The following is an 18,332-nucleotide window of genomic DNA, read 5'->3' on the forward strand; positions in this document are numbered from 1 at the left end:
GGCAGCCGCAGCAAAGGCTCAATGGGGAAAGACCACAGTGTAAGGTTCCCCCACCAAGCTGGACTGAGGGGCTGGAACCATGGGAAACCCCTCGAACTGTATCGTTAATATTCTCAATTGCTGTAAATGTAAAACTGTAATTGACATGACAATTGTGAAACGGAAGGGTTGGGAAGAAACTCATGACATTATTGAAAGAAACTGATCTCTTTTGCAATGTTTGTATTTTTTCGTGCTGTTTGGAAACTGTTTGGCAATGTAATTTTTACAGATTTTTATGAATAAAGTATATTTTGGAAATAAAAAAAAAGCAGTCACAGTGATGGTTTAATGGACTGAAAGGAAAGTATTGCAAGTATCTACTTGTTACACAGAAAGTTAACCTTGCTTTGGTAGAATCTAAACCCAAGTCATTTGGCTGTTTGACATACTCCACTTGAACAGAGTAAATGCCATGTAGTTCCAGTATGAAATGTGGTGATGTCCCAAGTAAGGCAATCTCCTGGGCTGCACTTTTTGCAGAAGTATCTACAAAGTAGCAATTGAAAATGCAGATGTTCTCATTATTGGCCAACTATTTCCATTTTAATGCCCAGGAACAATGAAGTTGTTCATTTAAATAGCAGTTGCAGATTTTCCAGTCTTGGTGATAGAATTTCCTGCAGTGGGTCCAAAGGCTCACTGTGGATAAAAATGAGACAAACCTTCAGAAATCCCACAAGATTAGCCAATCAAACACCATTTTATGGCCACACTAGAAAATTGATCCTTGTGTGTAGATTATAATTTGGTTTGGTATTAGGAAGGAATGTCATTGCGGATGTGAGTTTCCTCTTCTGTGTTGGCAGTCCACAATTTCCTGCCCATTAAAATGAATAAACAAAAAATAATACGCTGGCAAACACAAGCAGAGAATCCAGGTCTAAGAGTCGGTGAGCTCCATGCCTTTGATAGTGCAATGATGTTTACGCAGAACTGCAATGTCTTCACTGTATATTTATTAAATTGTAATCTGCAATTGATGTGGAATTTGATGTCTTGTAAATATTTAAAAATACAATGTATATAGAATCAAAGACATTTAAAGTCTCTGCATGTGACCAACTTCTTTTTGATTCATCCTTACTTTTTCCTCATATTTGCAGCAACCAGAAATGTGTCAAAAGGTTAGAAATTACTGTCAGCAATGTCATAGTACAAATGCTTATTTCAGGTTAACTCCTCCATTAAAAAGCTGAGAGAAGAATTTGGTATGAACTTAGAACAAGAACATTGGCAACAGTAATTTGTGGCTCATGGACTTCTCCAGTTAATGTAGTGGAGAAAGTACAATAATATTTGGCTGACTCGGATGAGGATTTTTCCCCCTACACCTAATAGCATGTTTGTCTTTGTTGGATATTCCATCCAGCAGTCAGGTTCACAACTGAAGAGAGTTTCATCCAAAAGAGACCCGCAATGTGAGTAACAGTATTAAAAGCACAGTCTTATGCCTGTAGGTCAGTTTGGACTTCTGAACTGGAATATTTTCCAGTAACTTACCATGTTTAATATAACCAATATGTAAGCTGTAAGGAAATTTTTGGAAATCTGGAATACTTATTTTTTTTTATAAAGATGAGCTTCCTACCAGAATGAAGATGGGTGATAGATACTATGTGATAGGAATTCCAGCTCATATATACAGTGGTTCACAGCTACAATTATGCATGGAAGCAAACAGCATACAGTCCTGGTTTTCAAATGGTAAGATTTATATTAATTTGCAATACTTAGGAAGAAATGTAAGTGACACCAATGACTTTAGAATATAGAATAGTTGAATGTAGTATGTGCAAATAATTTGTGAGTTCAGTTGATACAGTTTATGACAAGATAGCCTAAGTTCTTGCTACTGTTCACTCAAAGGGATGAGATCCAAGCAATAAATTCAGAACGCCCTTTTAATATTAAATATCTGTTTTTTGATGATCTAAAGATGTTGCAAGATGTCACTTTTATCTCTCACAAAATAGTACATTAACACCTCTGTTTTTAACACAAGTGCTAATGGGAACTGGATTTCGGTGCTTGCATCGCTGTGAATTTGGGGAAGGCAGAGATGAATGCAGTTATACTCAAAACATATGCACCTACCTCTGAGACATCTCTTTTCCTTACCAATTTACTCACACCCTTTCTTTTGATATGCCTTGCTGTGATATGGTTCCAAGGGCACCCTCCACTGTCTTGCGGAGGTGGCTATTATTTATGGCTGAACCCTTATATAGAGTATCAGCTAGCTATTTCAGCATGGGAGATATCACAGCGAATTCTAATTGGTCTTCAGTACAACATCCACATATGTGTACTTCCATGAGGAATTGCTAGGTAGTGTTAGTGTGCTGCTGATCTCTACTCCCTAACTCAGGCACTGAGACCTGTTGTAGCACCTTATTTACTGCTCCAGTTGCATCTCTACCAATGCCCAGCTAAGATCAGCTAACATGCCACAGACCAGGGATTGAACTTGGGATCTTCTTGGTTTGTGTGCCTTAGCTACTCACTGGATAAACTCACTGCACCATTGTAGGTGCACTGCCATTGGTACTGTTAAAGATTTAAAAGAACTGAACAGTTTGTTTCTAACTTTAAAACTTTTGCTGGAGCTCAGCACCAGCAGCAGTTGTTCTCTATCCTTACTGCTTTCCAGCATGACAGCATCTCTCCAGTTGATCTCATCATGTCTGTTTTATACTATACTTATAGCATTGATTTGTTGCCCAAGGGTACACAATAGCAGTGGCAAAAATGCAGCATTAAAGGGACTCAGCCTGTTTTAAACTGACTTGAACTGTTTCGAACTGTGCTTGAAATCAGTATAAACAAAATTTGTTGAACCTGCTAAAGTAATAAAAATAATGACTTTTTATTGTTCCTCTAAAGATCCACCTTTCATCAGTGAAAACTTCAAGTATCTACTGTCTATCACTACGTCTTCACCCTGGAGATTCACAGCCATTCTGGCTGACATCTTTGCTGCACTGATTGTCCCTCCAGGCACTTACAACATCCTCAAACTCAGCCTACTACTGAGTCTAGTTCAGACCTGCAATAAAGAAAAGAAGCCTCTGGAATACTTAGACCTTTTAGTTGTTACAAGTGATCCAGTAACAGTAGACAGGTGCTATCTCATGTTATTTAACTTTCTGTTTTTATATTACAGTGGAAAGAGCAATATCTACCAGATTTTAAGGTCTCATTTAAAGGGTGTTCAAAGTATTTGTATATCTCTCAGGGATTATGAAATATTAGTCGTTCCTTAAGGTCTGTTCTTCTGCAGTTCAATAGCAAAGGATATCCTAACGCCATACCTAGTGTGTCATGGGTCTGTCGAAGGAGTCAACAGTCCTGAGAGGAGAGCCATCCCTGTCCCAAGCAGTTCATAATCATATATAGCAACCATCCACTTCTCAGATGTCAGTCCTTCAAGGTGACTTTTGGAACAAATGTTTGAATAGGACTTAGGAAAAAAAACAAAAAGTCAAAGGAGAGTGCATAGTGAAAAGTTTACTTCTCTTATAAAGTTCCAGAGGACTCTTAAATCATTTTGTTGACCAAAATATTATGATCATTTGTTTTTGTGGAAAATATAAAGTCCTGGTTCTTGATAGGAAATGTGCAGATCTCCATGCAGGATGGAGAAAAATTCTTCATGGTCTTCTTGGCTGAACCACAGTTTCATTATACAAGACATTCAAAGCCAATCAGGTGAGGAGGGGTCATAAGGCTCCCCTCTTGTCCTTCCTCTTATTTGACTGCAACAGGGTTTATTCCTTTTTAAACAGTGGATGTGCTTACCACTTCAGTGAGTGTTTTACCTTTGTTGTGATCGTAAAAGAACCAATTGGACAGGTTTTCTTGAGTTTAAACAAGAAAGAGGTGAGTTTATTGTATTAAATAATCTAAATCCGATCTAAATAAAATAATAAAATTATGCTACACATTCTCACACACACTCACACGAAAATATCTCACACACAAATAGATTACAGAGTGATGAGGAGTAGATTTGTGGTTGGCTTAGAGTCCAGAACAAATAAAAATTAATACACAGTCAGTGGGGTTGAAGTTCTGAAGTTGAAGTTCTGTTCTTTTGTCTCTGGCTGGTAGAAGTATACTTTGTGGTTGGCCCACCTGGCTCAGGGTTTTCTTGGAGGCAGAATTGTAGGTGCCTTTCTTCCCCTGGTGTCTTTATCTTGGATCCAGCACCCAGCAGTAGGTTTCGCATGCCCCACTAGGCTTTCTGGAGAGAGAGAGAGAGAGACAGCCCTTCTGGCTTCTGCCCAGAATGAGCTACTGGCTTGTCTCCTTTGTCCAAGGGGAACTCCCAGTTTTCACAGAGATGGACAGATGGTCACATGACTGCCTCAGTATATTGTCTGGAACCTTCTAATGAGATTCAGGTTTAGGAATTTCACTCCCTCAGGCCTCAGGATGTCAACGTTTACACTTGGGAGGGTTGGCCCTTTCAGTGTTAAATGTCCCAGGATGGCTTTGAATGTCTTGCTAATGAAAGCAATCGCCTGTGGTTCACTCAATAGAGCAAGCCAGTGTTTTGGGTACAGGCTTAACAGACATGTGTCTTCTCTTTGAGGCCTTGAAATTTGCAAGGTGTTCAAATGCAAAGTGCGGTGGCCATCTTGGCTGCCAGCTTTTTTTTTTAAAGTTAACTGTAGAATTCCAGCTCTTTTTGTTTCATTAAAAGTTTAATGTAGGTTTCCAATTGATGCATTAAAAAATCCTCCTTTTGCCATAGCAGGTTTTCTTGACAATAACTCCAGGCATATATTCCAAAATAAGATATTCTGCTCTATGCTCACTAGTGGCTAGGTGTCTTGTGAACAAACACATCCAATCAGAGAGGCTTTCAGTACTTTGGATCAAATTGTAGTTCTACAATGTTTTAATAACCAGGATGCTCCACATAATTTAAATCTATAACCCTTCAGGACATTCATCATTAAAAGTAAAAGACCCATGACAGTTCCAAGTCCACAAACATCTATTTCAATTCCACTGCAACTTTGTTTTCACAGCAAAAAATCCTGAATATCATGACAATATTTTGGATGGTCCTGGAATTTTGTATGTGAGAAATTAATTGGATTTATCTCCTGTAATGCTACCACTTGAGCCTGACCTCACAGCTCTTCTGTTCCTCCTCCAATGTATCATAAACAGTAGAATCCCCAACATGGCATGGGAGCAGCTTATCCAGCTCCACCTTCCACTTCTGCTGAGGGGTAAGAGGAGAAGCCACACCACCGCCATCAGGAACAACAGCAGCAGCACAAGCTGCCTTCGACTCAACCGCATTCTCCTCCACAGGGCAGATGGGATAGATACTTAGATTCAGCTGGAAAGAGGCAAGACCCCAATACGGGATCTACAGGCAGAGGATAAGCTCTCTCGCCATGTCTGAGTGCCAGTGCCTCAGGAAGCTCAGGCTCTCATGGCAGTTCATTGCTGACATCTGCAGTCTCCTGGAACAAGACCTTCCAATTAGAGCAGGTTGACATGCAATGCCAATAGTCGACAAGGTACCTGTCACTGAAGGGAAACTCCCACCTTTCTTCTCCCCCCAACGCGCCCCCACCCCGCACAACCCAGATCTCTCCTCTTAACAGATTTGTGCTCTCTTCTGCAAGGAGAAAAAGCAGAGAGATGTGAATGCTCATGTTGGCTTGTGTGGGAAGGAGAGAGGGGCACCATTTGTGGAGGCATGTGAGAGGGCAATAGGCTGAGGGTGAGTGCTGGCTGTTCAGATGGGGATGTGAGGCACCTGCAGAGAGACAGGAATGAGTGGAGCTGCAAGTTGTGCAGGAGAATGCTGGGCAAGTTAAAGTGTGGGGCTTAGCACCTGAAAGTGTTATACCACTCACCTGTTATGCCCACCTGAGGTCCTAGATCCTCTTAATATACTTTCTCCAGTTTGGAGGGACCATATTTCTGCTGCTGACTTCCTCAGCCACTTCCATCCACACCTGTTTGGTTCAAATCTCACAAGCGAGAATGAGCAGACACTGGTGGAGAGTCTGCGTCGAGCCACAATTCTCTCCAAGCTGTGCTCAGCTGGACACATGCTGAACCCCAGGGACTATTGTTGAGAAGGAGAATGCTAAAGATGCATCAGCAACTTACCCAAGCACTGACAGATTTGCCACGCACACTGTCCACAATAGTGGAGAGGATGGAGCAGTCCAATTCGATCGCTAATAGATTGGCGATGCAGGAAATGCAGAGAATGTCTACCGTGGCGAAAGTGGCCAGTTTCAAGCACGATTCTCACATGAGTCCATGTAGGCCATGTCCACAGCCATACAGAGTTTGGAAACAAACTTGTCTGCTGTCTTAAAACAGGTAACAGATACCATATACATGGTCTTAAAATGTGTCACTGATTTTTGTCCAGCTGTTCTGCAGCAGAGTGATGTGGTACTGGCCTGGGAGAGGGATGATGGAAAAGGGGACATGGAAGAGGGAACTCCACTAAAATTGCTCCCACTTCTTACCTGTTGCCCACCACCACAATACCCCCTTCCCCACCGCCAACCAGTACCTGACATGCTGCTTTGTCTCTCAGTGGCCGAGTCTGCCCTTGCATAGTTGCAGGTGGAGCAGCTTTCTGTGGGGCCCTTAGGGCTCCGAAGGCCAAAAGCATCTGAGCAGTCAGGACAAGGATCTTTACTTCTGCTGAAGCCACACAGGATACATCATGTATATGCAGTAGAAAGTGTAAGTTCAAGAAATTGTACTACACCGAGGATATTGTTATGAAGATGCTTCCATATGTTTTTTTTTTTGAGGACTCATTTAAATTGTGGCGCTGGATTCACTGGAAAGCTGAAGATTTCCTAGAAGCTGGAATTTGTTTTGTTGTTGACAGTTCACTGAAAGGACACAGAGATGTTTGAAAACAACCTGTGCTAGAAATCATGTGCTTTACGCTCAATAAACAACAAAAACCTTGGTGACCTGGGGAAGATGTTTACAGAGAAGCCACATGTCAAGGTTTATGGAGGTCAGAAGGTTGATTTTCTGTTTGGGAAGATATTGTTTTCAGGTCACTTGGCGTGTGAACTGTTTTGAAGAAAGTTGGTGTTTTGGCTGCCAAGGAGAAAGAAACCACCCAGCTCACCTCTTTCTCTACCTCTTTGAAGGGATGAATTTTATGCTGCTGCAAAAAATGGCGACCCGCATGCGCGGGCTTTACTCCGCGGAGCCACCGCGATATTGAACGTGGTGGGTCATTTATATGGCCAGGGCGGACCACCCCCCCCCCCTTCCCCGATGATGTGGACGGGGCAGGCGTTCCATCTTTGGCAACAGCATCAGGCGCCAACACCATTTTTAAAGGGCTTCCTGCCTTCCATTACAATTAAAATTTTTAAAGGAGAAAGACTTTGAAAAGTCAAATAAAGTTTTTCCGACCCTCTCCCATTCCCTCCCCCCAATGAACATCAGATTCATTACTTGCCCTCTTCCTCCCCAAAAAAACTTAACTTGTGCTTCCAAACCCCCCCCCCCACCACCCAAAATTCAAAAACGTTAACCTTTACTCCTTCCCACCAGCCCCTAGACCAATCAGATACGTTTCACCTCGCCACCACCCCCCCCATGCCCCCCTCCCCCCGCACTGAAATACTAACCTGCTCCCCCCTCCCTACCAGTGTGCTGCATCAGATCTCCTGATGGAGATCCAAAGGCGCAGGAGTGCCAGCCACCGGCACAAATGTCGCACTGGGACCGATGGCGGGAGCGGGTAAGTAATTAATTCAGTACTTTTCATACACTAACATATTTAAATTTTGATCCTGCCGCCACGAGGCCTCGCCGCCGCCAGCAAAATGAGGCCGGGGCTTCCCGGCGTTGAGGCCCATGGTGGGCCTCTCTTGGAAGCATTTTCTGCCCCCCCGCCCCCACCTCTACCCCCGGCGTTGGGGGGACTGTGAAATTTGCCCCCAGTATGGGAGAGCTAAAATCCCTGGTGCTGCATCTCCCCTGAGAAGCTGAAAAAACCTGCCAGATGAATTCTCAACGCCGCCTGAAAAGAAATGCTTTAGAACAGATCCCAGTGACCCGTCACCATATACCTGGACACCAGACCAAAAGGGACAACTGACATCCTTCCATTTCTTTTTTTTTTCTTCAAGAATTAGGAAGTATTTGGCCAAAGTTTTTTTTTTTGTCTTTTTGTAACAGACCTCTGCAGAGAGAATTTCTGAATTTTTTTCAGAGTGTGTGTGAGGGGGGAGGGGGGGGGGTGGAATTTAAAAAGGAAACTTTCAAAATTCAATCTGTATGTTAATGCTTTGTTTCGTTACTGGATACATCTTGTTTGATAATAAACTGATAATTTTGTTGTTTATTAAAGGAACTTGGTTGGTGTATTTTATTCTGGGATAAAGAGTAGAATATATGATTGACTGCAACAGTAACCAGGTAAACATTTAATTATATGTTGTGACCTGTGGAGAAGTGGAACTAGAAAAGATAGTGTAGTCCTCCCACCTCGGTCATAACAGTATGCACTTGGGTGTTTAATACAATATTATATTGGTAAGGTTCCTTTTTACATAATAGAGTCATAGAGTCGTACAGCACAGAAACAGGCCCTTCGGCCCACCGCGTCCATGCCGACCATAATGCCTATCTATACTAATCCCACCTGCCTGCATTAATTCCATATCCCTCTATGCCCTGCTCATTCAAGTACCTGTCCAGATGCCTCTTAAATGTCACGACTGTTCCTGCCTCCACCACCTCCTCAGGCAGCTCATTCCAGATACTCACTATTCTTTGTGTGAAAAATTTACCCCTTTGATCCCCTTTAAATCTCCTCCCTCTCACCTTAAATCTATGCCCTCTAGTTTCAGTCACCCCTACCATGGGAAACAGACTCTGGCTATCTATCCTATCCATGCTGCTCATAATTTTATATACCTCTATCATGTCCCCTCTCAGCCTCCTTCGCTCCAGGGAAAACAGACCCAGCCTATCAAATCTCTCTTTATAACTCAAGCCCTCCAAACCAGGCAACATCCTCGTGAATCTTTTCTGTACCCTGGCCAGCTTAATCACATCTTTCCTGTAGTGCGGCGACCAGAACTGCACACAGTACTCCAAATGCGGCCTAATCAACGTTATGTACAACTGTAACATGACGTCCCAACTCTTGTACTCAATGCCTCGGCCGATGAAGGCAAGCATGCCATACGCCTTCTTCACCACCCTGTCTACCTGTATTGCCACTTTCAGGGAACTATGTACTTGCACCCCAAGGTCTCTCTGCTCAACAACACTCCCCAGGGCCCTGCCATTCGCTGTCCTGCCTGGTTTAACTTCCTAAAAATGCATCACTTTGCACGTCTGCATTAAATTCCATTTGCCAATCCCTTGCCCACTTTTCTAATTGATCTATATCCTGTTGTAACCTTAGACAACTTTTTTCACTGTCCACTATACCACCAATTTTGGTGTCATCTGCAAACTTACTAATCATGCCCCCTACATTCACATCCAAGTCATTAATACATATGACAAACAACACAGGGCCCAGCACCGATCCCTGCGGCACACCACTGGTCACTGGCCTCCAATCTGAAAAACAACCCTCCACTGCCACCCTCTGCCTCCTATCACCAAGCCAATTTTGTATCCAATTTGCTATCTCACCCTGGATCCCATGTGTTCGAACCTTCTGGACCAGCCTACCATGCAGGACCTTGTCAAAGGCCTTGCTAAAGTCCATGTAGACAACGTCCATCGTCCTGCCCTTGTCAATCTTCTTGGTCACCTCCTTGAAAAACTCAAATCAAATTCGTGAGACGTGATTTCTCACGCACAAAGCCATGCTGACTATCCCTAATCAGACCATGCCTTTCCAAATGCATATAAATCCTGTCTCTCAGAATCCCTTCCAATAACTTTCCCACCACTGATGTAAGGCTCACCAGCCTGTAGTTCCCTGGCTTATCCCTGCTGCCCTTCTTAAATAAAGGCACAACATTAGCTATCCTCCAGTCTTCCGGTACCTCACCCGTGGCTAACGATGATACAAAAATCTCTGCCAGGGCCCCAGCAATCTCCTCCCTTGCTTCCCATAGCATCCTAGGATACACCTGGTCAGGCCCTGGGGATTTATCCACCTTAGTGCGCTTTAAAACCTCCTACACCTCCTCCTTTGTACTGTTGATATGCTCCAGGATATTGGTGCTCCCTCCCTTGAATTCACTAGCTTCCATGACCTTCTCCACGGTAAATACAGACGAGAAGTATTCATTTAAGACCTCGCCCATTTCCCGTGGCTCCACACATAGATTACCACACTGAACTTAAAGGGGACCTACTCTCTCCCTAGCTACCCTTTTAGGATTCTCCTTTATCTTATCTGCCAGGGAAATCTCATGGCCCCTTTTTGCCCTCCTAATTTCCTTTTTAAGTGTAGTCCTACATCCCCTATACTCCTCGAGGGACTCGCTTGATTCCAGCTGCCTATACCTGACATATGCCTCCTTCTTTGTCCTGACCAGACCTTCAATATCCCTCATCAACCAAGGTTCCCTAAACTTGCCAGCCTTGCCCTTCTATCTAACAGGAACATGCCAGGCCTGAACTCTTCCTATCTCACTTTTAAAAGCCTCCCACTTGCCAGACGCCCCTTTACCTGTAAACAGCCTCTCCCATTCAACTTTTGAGAGTTCCTGTCTGATGCCATCGAAATTAGCCTTCCCCCAATGTAAGACTTCAACCTGAGGACGAGTCCTATCCTTTTCCATAACTATCTTGAAGCTAATAGAGTTATGGTCACTGGTCCCAAAGTGCTCCCCCACTGACACATCAACCACCTGCCCATCCTGATTTCCTAAGAGGAGGTCAAGTGTAGCTCCTTCTCTAGTAGGGCCATCCACATACTGCTTCAGAAAACTATCCTGGACACACTTAACAAATTCTTCCCCATCTGATCCCTTAGCACTAAGGCAGTCCCAGTCAATATTAGGAAAGTTAAAATCACCTACTATTACAACCTTATAAGTCCTACACCTATCTGTGATTTCCCTACATATATGCTCCTCCACTTCCCTCTGACTATTGGGGGGCCTATAGTATAATCCCGTCAAAGTGATCACCCCTTTCTTATTTCTAAGTTCTACCCATATGGCCTTGCTGGACATTCCCCCAGGGATATCCTCTCAAAGTACTGCCTTGATGTCCTCCCTAATCAACAGTGCAACTCCCCCTCCTCTCTTACCTCCACCTCTGTCACGCCGGAAGCATCGGTACCCCAGAACATTGAGCTGCCAGTCCTGCCCATCCCTCAACCACGTTTCCGTAATAGCTATAATATCACAATCCCATATACCGATCCATGCTCTTTCATCTGCCTTACCTGTAAGGCTTCTTGCATTAAAATAAATGCAGTTTAGCCTACCAGACCTTACACATTCCCTGTCCTGCCCCTGCCCGGCCTGCCTACTGGACTTGCTTGCTTTAACCTCTACATTTGCCTCAACTATCTCATCGGAGAGACTACTACTTTGGGTCCCACCCCCCTGCAAGACTAGTTTAAACCCTCCCGAGTAGTACTAGCAAATCTCCCCGCAAGGATATTGTTCCCCTTCCAGTTCAGATGCAACCCATCCTTCTTGTACAGGTCACCTCTGCACCAGAAGAGATTCCAATGATCCAAGTAGCTGAAGCCCTCCTGCCTACACCAGCTCTTCAGCCACACATTCATTTGCTTTATCCTCCTATTCCTATCCTCACTAGCACATGGCACAGGGAGTAATCCTGAGATTACAACCCTAGAGGTCCTGCTTTTTAATCATCTGCCTAACTCCCTATATTCACTTTGCAGGATCTCATCTCTCTTCCTGCCTATGTCGTTAGTACCAATATGGACCATGACCTCTGGCTGCTCACCCTCTCCTTTCAGAATGTCCTGCAGCCGCTCCAAGACATCCTTGACCCGAGCACCAGGGAGGCAACATACCATCCTGGACTCTCATTTGCGGCCACAGAAATGCCTATCTGCACCCCTTACGATAGAATCCCCTATCACTACAGCTCTTCCACCCCTTTTCCTCCCCTGCTGTGCAGCAGAGCCCTCCATGGTGCCAAGAACTTGGCTGTTGCTGCTTTCCCCTGGGAGGTCATCCCCCCCAACAGTATCCAAAGCAGTATATCTGTTTGAGAGGGGGATGGCCACAGTGGACTCCTGCACTACCTGCCTGCGCCTACTACTACGTCTGGTGGTCACCCATCTCTTTTCTGCCTGTGCAGCCATTACCTGCGGTGTGACCACCTCGCTAAATGTGCTATCCACGACTTCCTCAGCATCGCAGATACTCCACAGTGAATCCACCCGCAGCTCCAGTTCCGTGATGCGGGAAGCCAGTAGCTGTAGATGGTTACACTTCCTGCACACCTGATTGTCAGGGACACTGGAAGCGTCCCTGATTTCCCACATAGCGCAGGAAGAGCATATCATGGGGCTGAACTCTCCTGCCATGACTTACCCTTAGGTTAATTAGTTACTCACTTAATTAAAAAATACTAATTACCTTGTTCTACCCACTCCAATCTAAAGTCCTTAAAAAAAAACACTTCAGTAGTACTTTATCACCAGAGGTTTTTTTTCACAAAAAAAACTTTCCCCATATTTTTTAAAGATATTTAAATGCACTAACAGCTGCTACTCACCAACTAATTACCTTGCAGCTCTCCTCTGACATCACTGTTGGCTTTTTTTTTTCAAAACTCTGGCGCACTGGAAGAGCTTCTCTCCGCTCCACTCCCAGAAGGTAAGAGACTGGGCCTCGATCCTCGGGTTGGATTTATAGGCTCCGCTCTCGGCGTTCTCCCCAAAGGTCCGCTCCGCTCCTCTCCCGGAAGGTAAGAGACTGGGCCTCGATCCTCGTGTTGGATTTATAGGCTCCGTTCTCAGTGTTCTCCCCACAGGTCCGCTCCGCTTAATGCCACATACAATTTATTGATTAGCTCCGCTTCCATTTCTTGCCTATTATTGCATCCTGAGTGCCTACTCCCCCTTTAATTTGTTTCATGATGAATGCCAATACATGATGGACCCCATTGGTTGGATGTGCAATGAGTGTACGAAAGACTGTATAATGCTAAAGGGGTTGCAGGGGTGTGATGTTGATCCGGTTGGTGGGAGTGGAACATAGGATTTCATTTTTTATGTTTGATTCTAGGTAAACCTTCCCAACCTTCACACGCCACTGTGATTCTGGGCACCCTCACTGGTGAATACTGAAGGATGCCTCTAAGCACTTGAAGCGCATCTTCACCATTCCGATGGCTTGCTCAGTGACACATAGGTAGTCATGTGACCCTCATTGTAGCACTTCTGCACCTCACTGATGGGGTTCCTGAGAGGTATCATGCAAGTTTGAAGTTTGTCTCCTACAAGCCAGCCCTTAAGTCTGTTTCCTGGAACTGGAAGGTCTGGAATGTTAGACACAGTATGAATCCATCATAACAGCTCCCAGAGAATCTGGTGCACACTTGCATGAACCTCTTTTTGTGGTTGCACACCAGCTGCACATTGATGGAAGACTGTCCCTTGCGCTTTAGAATACGACCTGGTTACTGTGATGGTGCTCAGATTACCACTTGTGTGTAGTTGATGACCTGTGGGAATGTAGACAGAGGGGCAAATCCAGAGGTTGCTGCAACCACAGGAATGGAAAGGAGACCTGGGAAGGATGCCTCTCACGTCTCTTTGATTCTTACCTGGAGGTCTTATTGTAGGATCTGAGGGACTTAAATGAGGTGATGTTTGCCAAGGATGGGAGGAAGAGGCCAGTCTCTCAAAACAAACAGTCATGGATAGAAGTGGCCTAGGAAGTGAGCAGCAGGAGTGTGGTCCCTCAAACCTGGATACAGTGCTCCAGGAGATTCAAGGTCCTCGGGAGGACAGAAAAGGTGAGAGTCATCTCACTTTCAGCTGCCAACCCCCTCACTCTGACTTTCCCAGCAGTCTCCTGCACAACACACCTTGCAGCTCCACTCATTCCTCTCTCTCAAGGTGCCTCCTCATATCCCCATCTGAATAGCCAACACTGCCATTCACCCTCATCTTTCTGCCATCTCACACCGATCCTTCACAGTCACCCTCCATAAAAGTTGTCCTTCCCTCCTCTCCACACGATCCATTTCTCATACACAACTCTCTTTTTCCTCCTTGCAGGAGAAGAGGGTGCAGAACTCCAGGGGGATGAGTCGGGTTGCGGGATAGGGTCCCTCCAGAGATAGCCACCTTAATGGCCACTGGCAATGCACGCCCACCTGGTCCACTGGAAAAGAGGTCTTGTTCCAAGGGTCCGCAAATGTCCGCAACACCTTGTCATGAATGCCTGAGTCTCCTGAGGCACTGGTGCTCAGATGTGTTGAGAGAGCTGATCCTCTGCCTGTAGACCCTGTGTTGGGGGTCTCACCTCCTTGGAGCTGAATCTCTGTTCTGTGCAGTGGATTGCAGCTGAGGAGAAGGCAGCTGGTGTTGCTCCCACTGCTCCTGGTACTGATCCTGGTGCTGTTGGTGTTGCTGGTGCTGCTCCTGTTGTTCATCAGAGGTCCAAGGTAGAGCTGCATATGACTGGGAGCAGGGAATTGCAGATCAAGGTGAGTGAAATCCAAGACAGGTGAACTAACTTCCAAGTAGTTGGAAATCACTTGTCAAGCAGTAAGGCACACTTTCAGAAAAGGTGTTGTGAGCACCAGGCACTCACCTAGGCATGGCTGCAGCTCTTCGGTTTCACTGTGTGAAGGCTTCCCAGCCTGTCAGTTTCACTGAATAAGCACACCCCACAGTGCCCTTGTCTGGTTGACCCTAGCTAATTCCACACAGCTCGGGAAACCCATGTGCTGTCTGTTAAAGCCAGAATGCTGGGTTAATTCCTGAGTTAATTGCCTCTTTGAATATATTTTAATTACTTACCCAACAGCTCCACAGTTGATCTGCACTTGCAAACCTTCCTGTGTTAAGCCCAGAAGTTGGCGGGATCATGTTGGGTTCCCAACTCAACACCACATTTCGAGGTTTTAAACCACCACCACCACCCCCACACCCCCACCGCGCCTCCGCCACCCACACCTGAACCCGCCCCTCCCTTGACAGTTAAAACTCTGCCCAGTTTTTATGTGGTTTCTCCAGTTAATTTTCTGGTCAGTGATAATCCCCCAGGATGTTAATGGTGGGGAATTAAGCAATGGTAATAGCATTGAATGCCAAGGGAAAATGGTTAGATTCTTGTTGGAGATGGTCATTAACTGGCACTTGTGTGGCGTGACTGTCACTTGCCACTTATCAGCCCGAGTCTGAATGATGTCCAGGTCTTGCTGCCTGTAGACATGGACTGCTTCATGATCTGAGGAATTACGAACGGATCTGAATACTATGCAATTATCAGCGAGCATCCCTACTATTTATGATGGAGGGAAGGTCAGTGATGAAGCAGCTGAAGATGGTTGGGCCTAGGATACTCTCTTGAGGAACTCTTGCACCAATGTCCTGGCGCTGAGATGATTGAGTTCCAACAATCATAACCATCTTCCTTTTTGGTAGGTGTGACTCCAGCCAGTGGACCATTTTCCCCCTGATTCCCATTAACTTCAATGTTACTAGGACTCTTGGATACCACAGTCAGTCAAATGCTGCCTTGATATCGAGGGCAGTCACTTTGACCTCACAGTTGGAATTCAGCTCTTTTGTCCATGTTTGGACCAAGGCTGTAATGAGGTCTGGAGCTGAGTGGTCCCAACAGAACCCAAACTGAGCATTAGTGAATAGGTTAGGATGCTAAAAGGATGTTTCCCCTTATGGGAGAGACTAGAGGATGCTGAAAGAATGTTTCCCCTTAAGGGAGAGACTAGAACTAGGGGACATGGTTTAAAAATTAGGGGTCTCCCATTTAAGATGGTGATAAGGAGAAAATGTTTCTCTTAGAGGGTCGTTTGTCTGTGGAATTATCTTCCCCAGAGAGCAGTAGAGGTAAGGTCATTGGATATTTTTAAGGCTGAGTTACATGGATTCTTTATTGACAAGGGAGTCAAAGGTTATAGCAGGTAGACAGGAGTTGAGGCCACAATCAGATCAACCATGATCTTATCAAATGGCGGAGCAGGTTCAAAGGGCCGAATGGCCTACTGCCCCTAATTTGTATGTTCGTATGTTTGTTATTGGTGAGTAAGTGCTACTTAATAGCATTGTCAACGACACCTTCCATCACTTTTTTGATAATTGAGAGTAGACTGATAAGGTGGTAATTGGCTGGATAGGATTTGTTCCATTTTTCTGTGGACAGGACATAGCTGGGCAATTTTCCACGACTAAATGTCAGTGCTGTAGCTTTACTGGAACAGCTTGGCCAGGGGCACAGCTAGTTCCAGAGCACAAGTCCTCAGCAGTACAGCCAGGATGTTGACAGGGCATGTAGGCTTTACTGTATCTAGTGCGCTTAGCTGTTTATTGATATCACGTGGGTGAATTGATTTGGCTGAAACCTGGCATCTTACTGGGACCTCAGGAGAACCAGGTGGTTGCAAACACTTCAACTTTGTCTTTTGCACTGATACACTGGGCTCTGCCGCCATTGAGGATGGGGATGTTTGTGGAGCCTCCTCCTCCAGTTAGTTGTTTAATTGTCCAACACCATTCATGATTGGATGTGGCTGTACCCACAGTCTGTTTCTCACCCATATAAACTAGGCACTTCATTCGAGAAATGGACTTGATCTGCTTTATACTTTGTTTTAAAGTTAGGTTGTTTTTGCATAGTGATTGCCAACTTTTAAGCAGTTGTAGGGCTGGGCATTTGTTTTTATGTATCCATGGTGACCAATTCGGCCCATTCATACTAACTTCATTTAACTCTTCAGTGCATCTCCGTGCACCAATCAATAGCCCCTCACAAACGTCTGGGAGAGGCAATAAAACAGATCTGTAATCAGCTCAGAAGTCCTCGAAAAAAATTTTGCACAACCCTTTATAGGCAACTGGGCAAGCCCCCGACTCTCTTTATTATCTGGGATTCATATCCAGGAAATACCTTCCATATGATGTGATAACTTTGGTATGCAGAAATTCATCTTGAGGGTCTGTAGTGAATTAATCTTCACTCCTTCCTCCTGCATCCTACTCCCCAGGTTGATCAGCCTGTGGGAAAAGTAAAGCTTCCAAATATCTAACCTCACCCCCTTCTTCAGTTTGTATTGGTGGCCCCTAGTTCTGCCCAAACTCATCACATCAAACTTTTCATTTTTGAATGACATTCATGCCTTTAATAATCTTAACTATGAGGATCAAATCCCCTCATAAATCTTTCTGTATAATTTTGTTTGGGCCTGTTTTCATGCACGCTTCTGTATTTTTCTGTAGACTGTTAACATATAGTCTGAACCTTGTGCCTTGTGGAGTGCGACATTTACCATCATATGAGATTTTTGCTGCTGTCTCCAAAGATGAACATGGAACTGGCACTGCCAAAGTTCAAGCTGGCTCTGCCCTACTGGCCAAGGGAGGTATCTGCTACATAGGAGAACTTTTTTCTCACAAAAAAGACAAACTTAAGTTACTCCAGACAGGTATGGTGCATACTTCACTACCATATGCACTGAACAATTAATGTTTAACAGAACTTTGCATTGAAAATTTCTCCCATTCTGTATGTGTTAGTTTTGGAGACTAGGAGTACCACAGTGTTTATTTCTGGAAAAAAGTTTGGAGAAGATGTTGATCAGCAGATGTCCTTTCCAATTCAGTGCAACTTCTGGGCTTTGGCTGATGCTGATACACACCTAAAGAAAGCCATGCAACGAGAAGATGCTGTAATTGGTTCAGTGGTAAGACAAAATCATATAATACTACCTAGCCAGGCAACATCTCATCATTCTATTCAAGGCTGGTGTAACATTTCTGTTTCGGTGTGATTTATTTTTTTTAAATTGGTCTTTATTAAATAAAAGTTGAAATTAGTGAATATCTGTTCAGTTAAAAAAATCATTCACACACATACACATTTTTACAATTTTTTTCTTGCTGTTATATATTCTCCAATCTAAAGTTGGGAAGTAATCTCTCAGCCTCTAGCCTCTGCTAGTAATCACTTTTATTTTAGAGCAGCCCAGACTAACTTACTGAGGGAAATTTTAACCCCCAAGAATGGGTGTGTTTGGGGAAAATGGCAACTAAAAATTTTAAATCTCAAACCCCGACCACAATCCACCTGCTTCTGGTTTTAGCGGAGATAGGTCAGGGACAGGCGGCCAAT

The 18,332-nt window shown here is 44.5% G+C and overlaps 1 protein-coding gene across 2 annotated transcripts in view; it reads left to right on the forward strand.

Annotated features, from left to right (window-relative positions):
* mcmdc2 (minichromosome maintenance domain containing 2) overlaps positions 1-18,332 on the forward strand; it is a 97,377-nt gene that overhangs the window by 56,882 nt on the left and 22,163 nt on the right. Inside the window, exons 7-10 of one of the 2 annotated variants that reach the window (XM_068030909.1) lie at positions 1,618-1,746; positions 2,926-3,163; positions 17,441-17,646; positions 17,738-17,904. In XM_068030909.1, the coding sequence (XP_067887010.1) occupies positions 1,618-1,746; positions 2,926-3,163; positions 17,441-17,646; positions 17,738-17,904 (740 nt within the window). Of the gene's footprint in view, positions 1-1,617; positions 1,747-2,907; positions 3,164-17,440; positions 17,647-17,737; positions 17,905-18,332 lie in introns of both variants that reach the window. The other variant, XM_068030910.1, reaches the window with a different exon arrangement.

This window comes from Heterodontus francisci, chromosome 5 (genome assembly GCF_036365525.1).
Source record: "Heterodontus francisci isolate sHetFra1 chromosome 5, sHetFra1.hap1, whole genome shotgun sequence".
NCBI lineage: Eukaryota > Metazoa > Chordata > Chondrichthyes > Heterodontiformes > Heterodontidae > Heterodontus > Heterodontus francisci.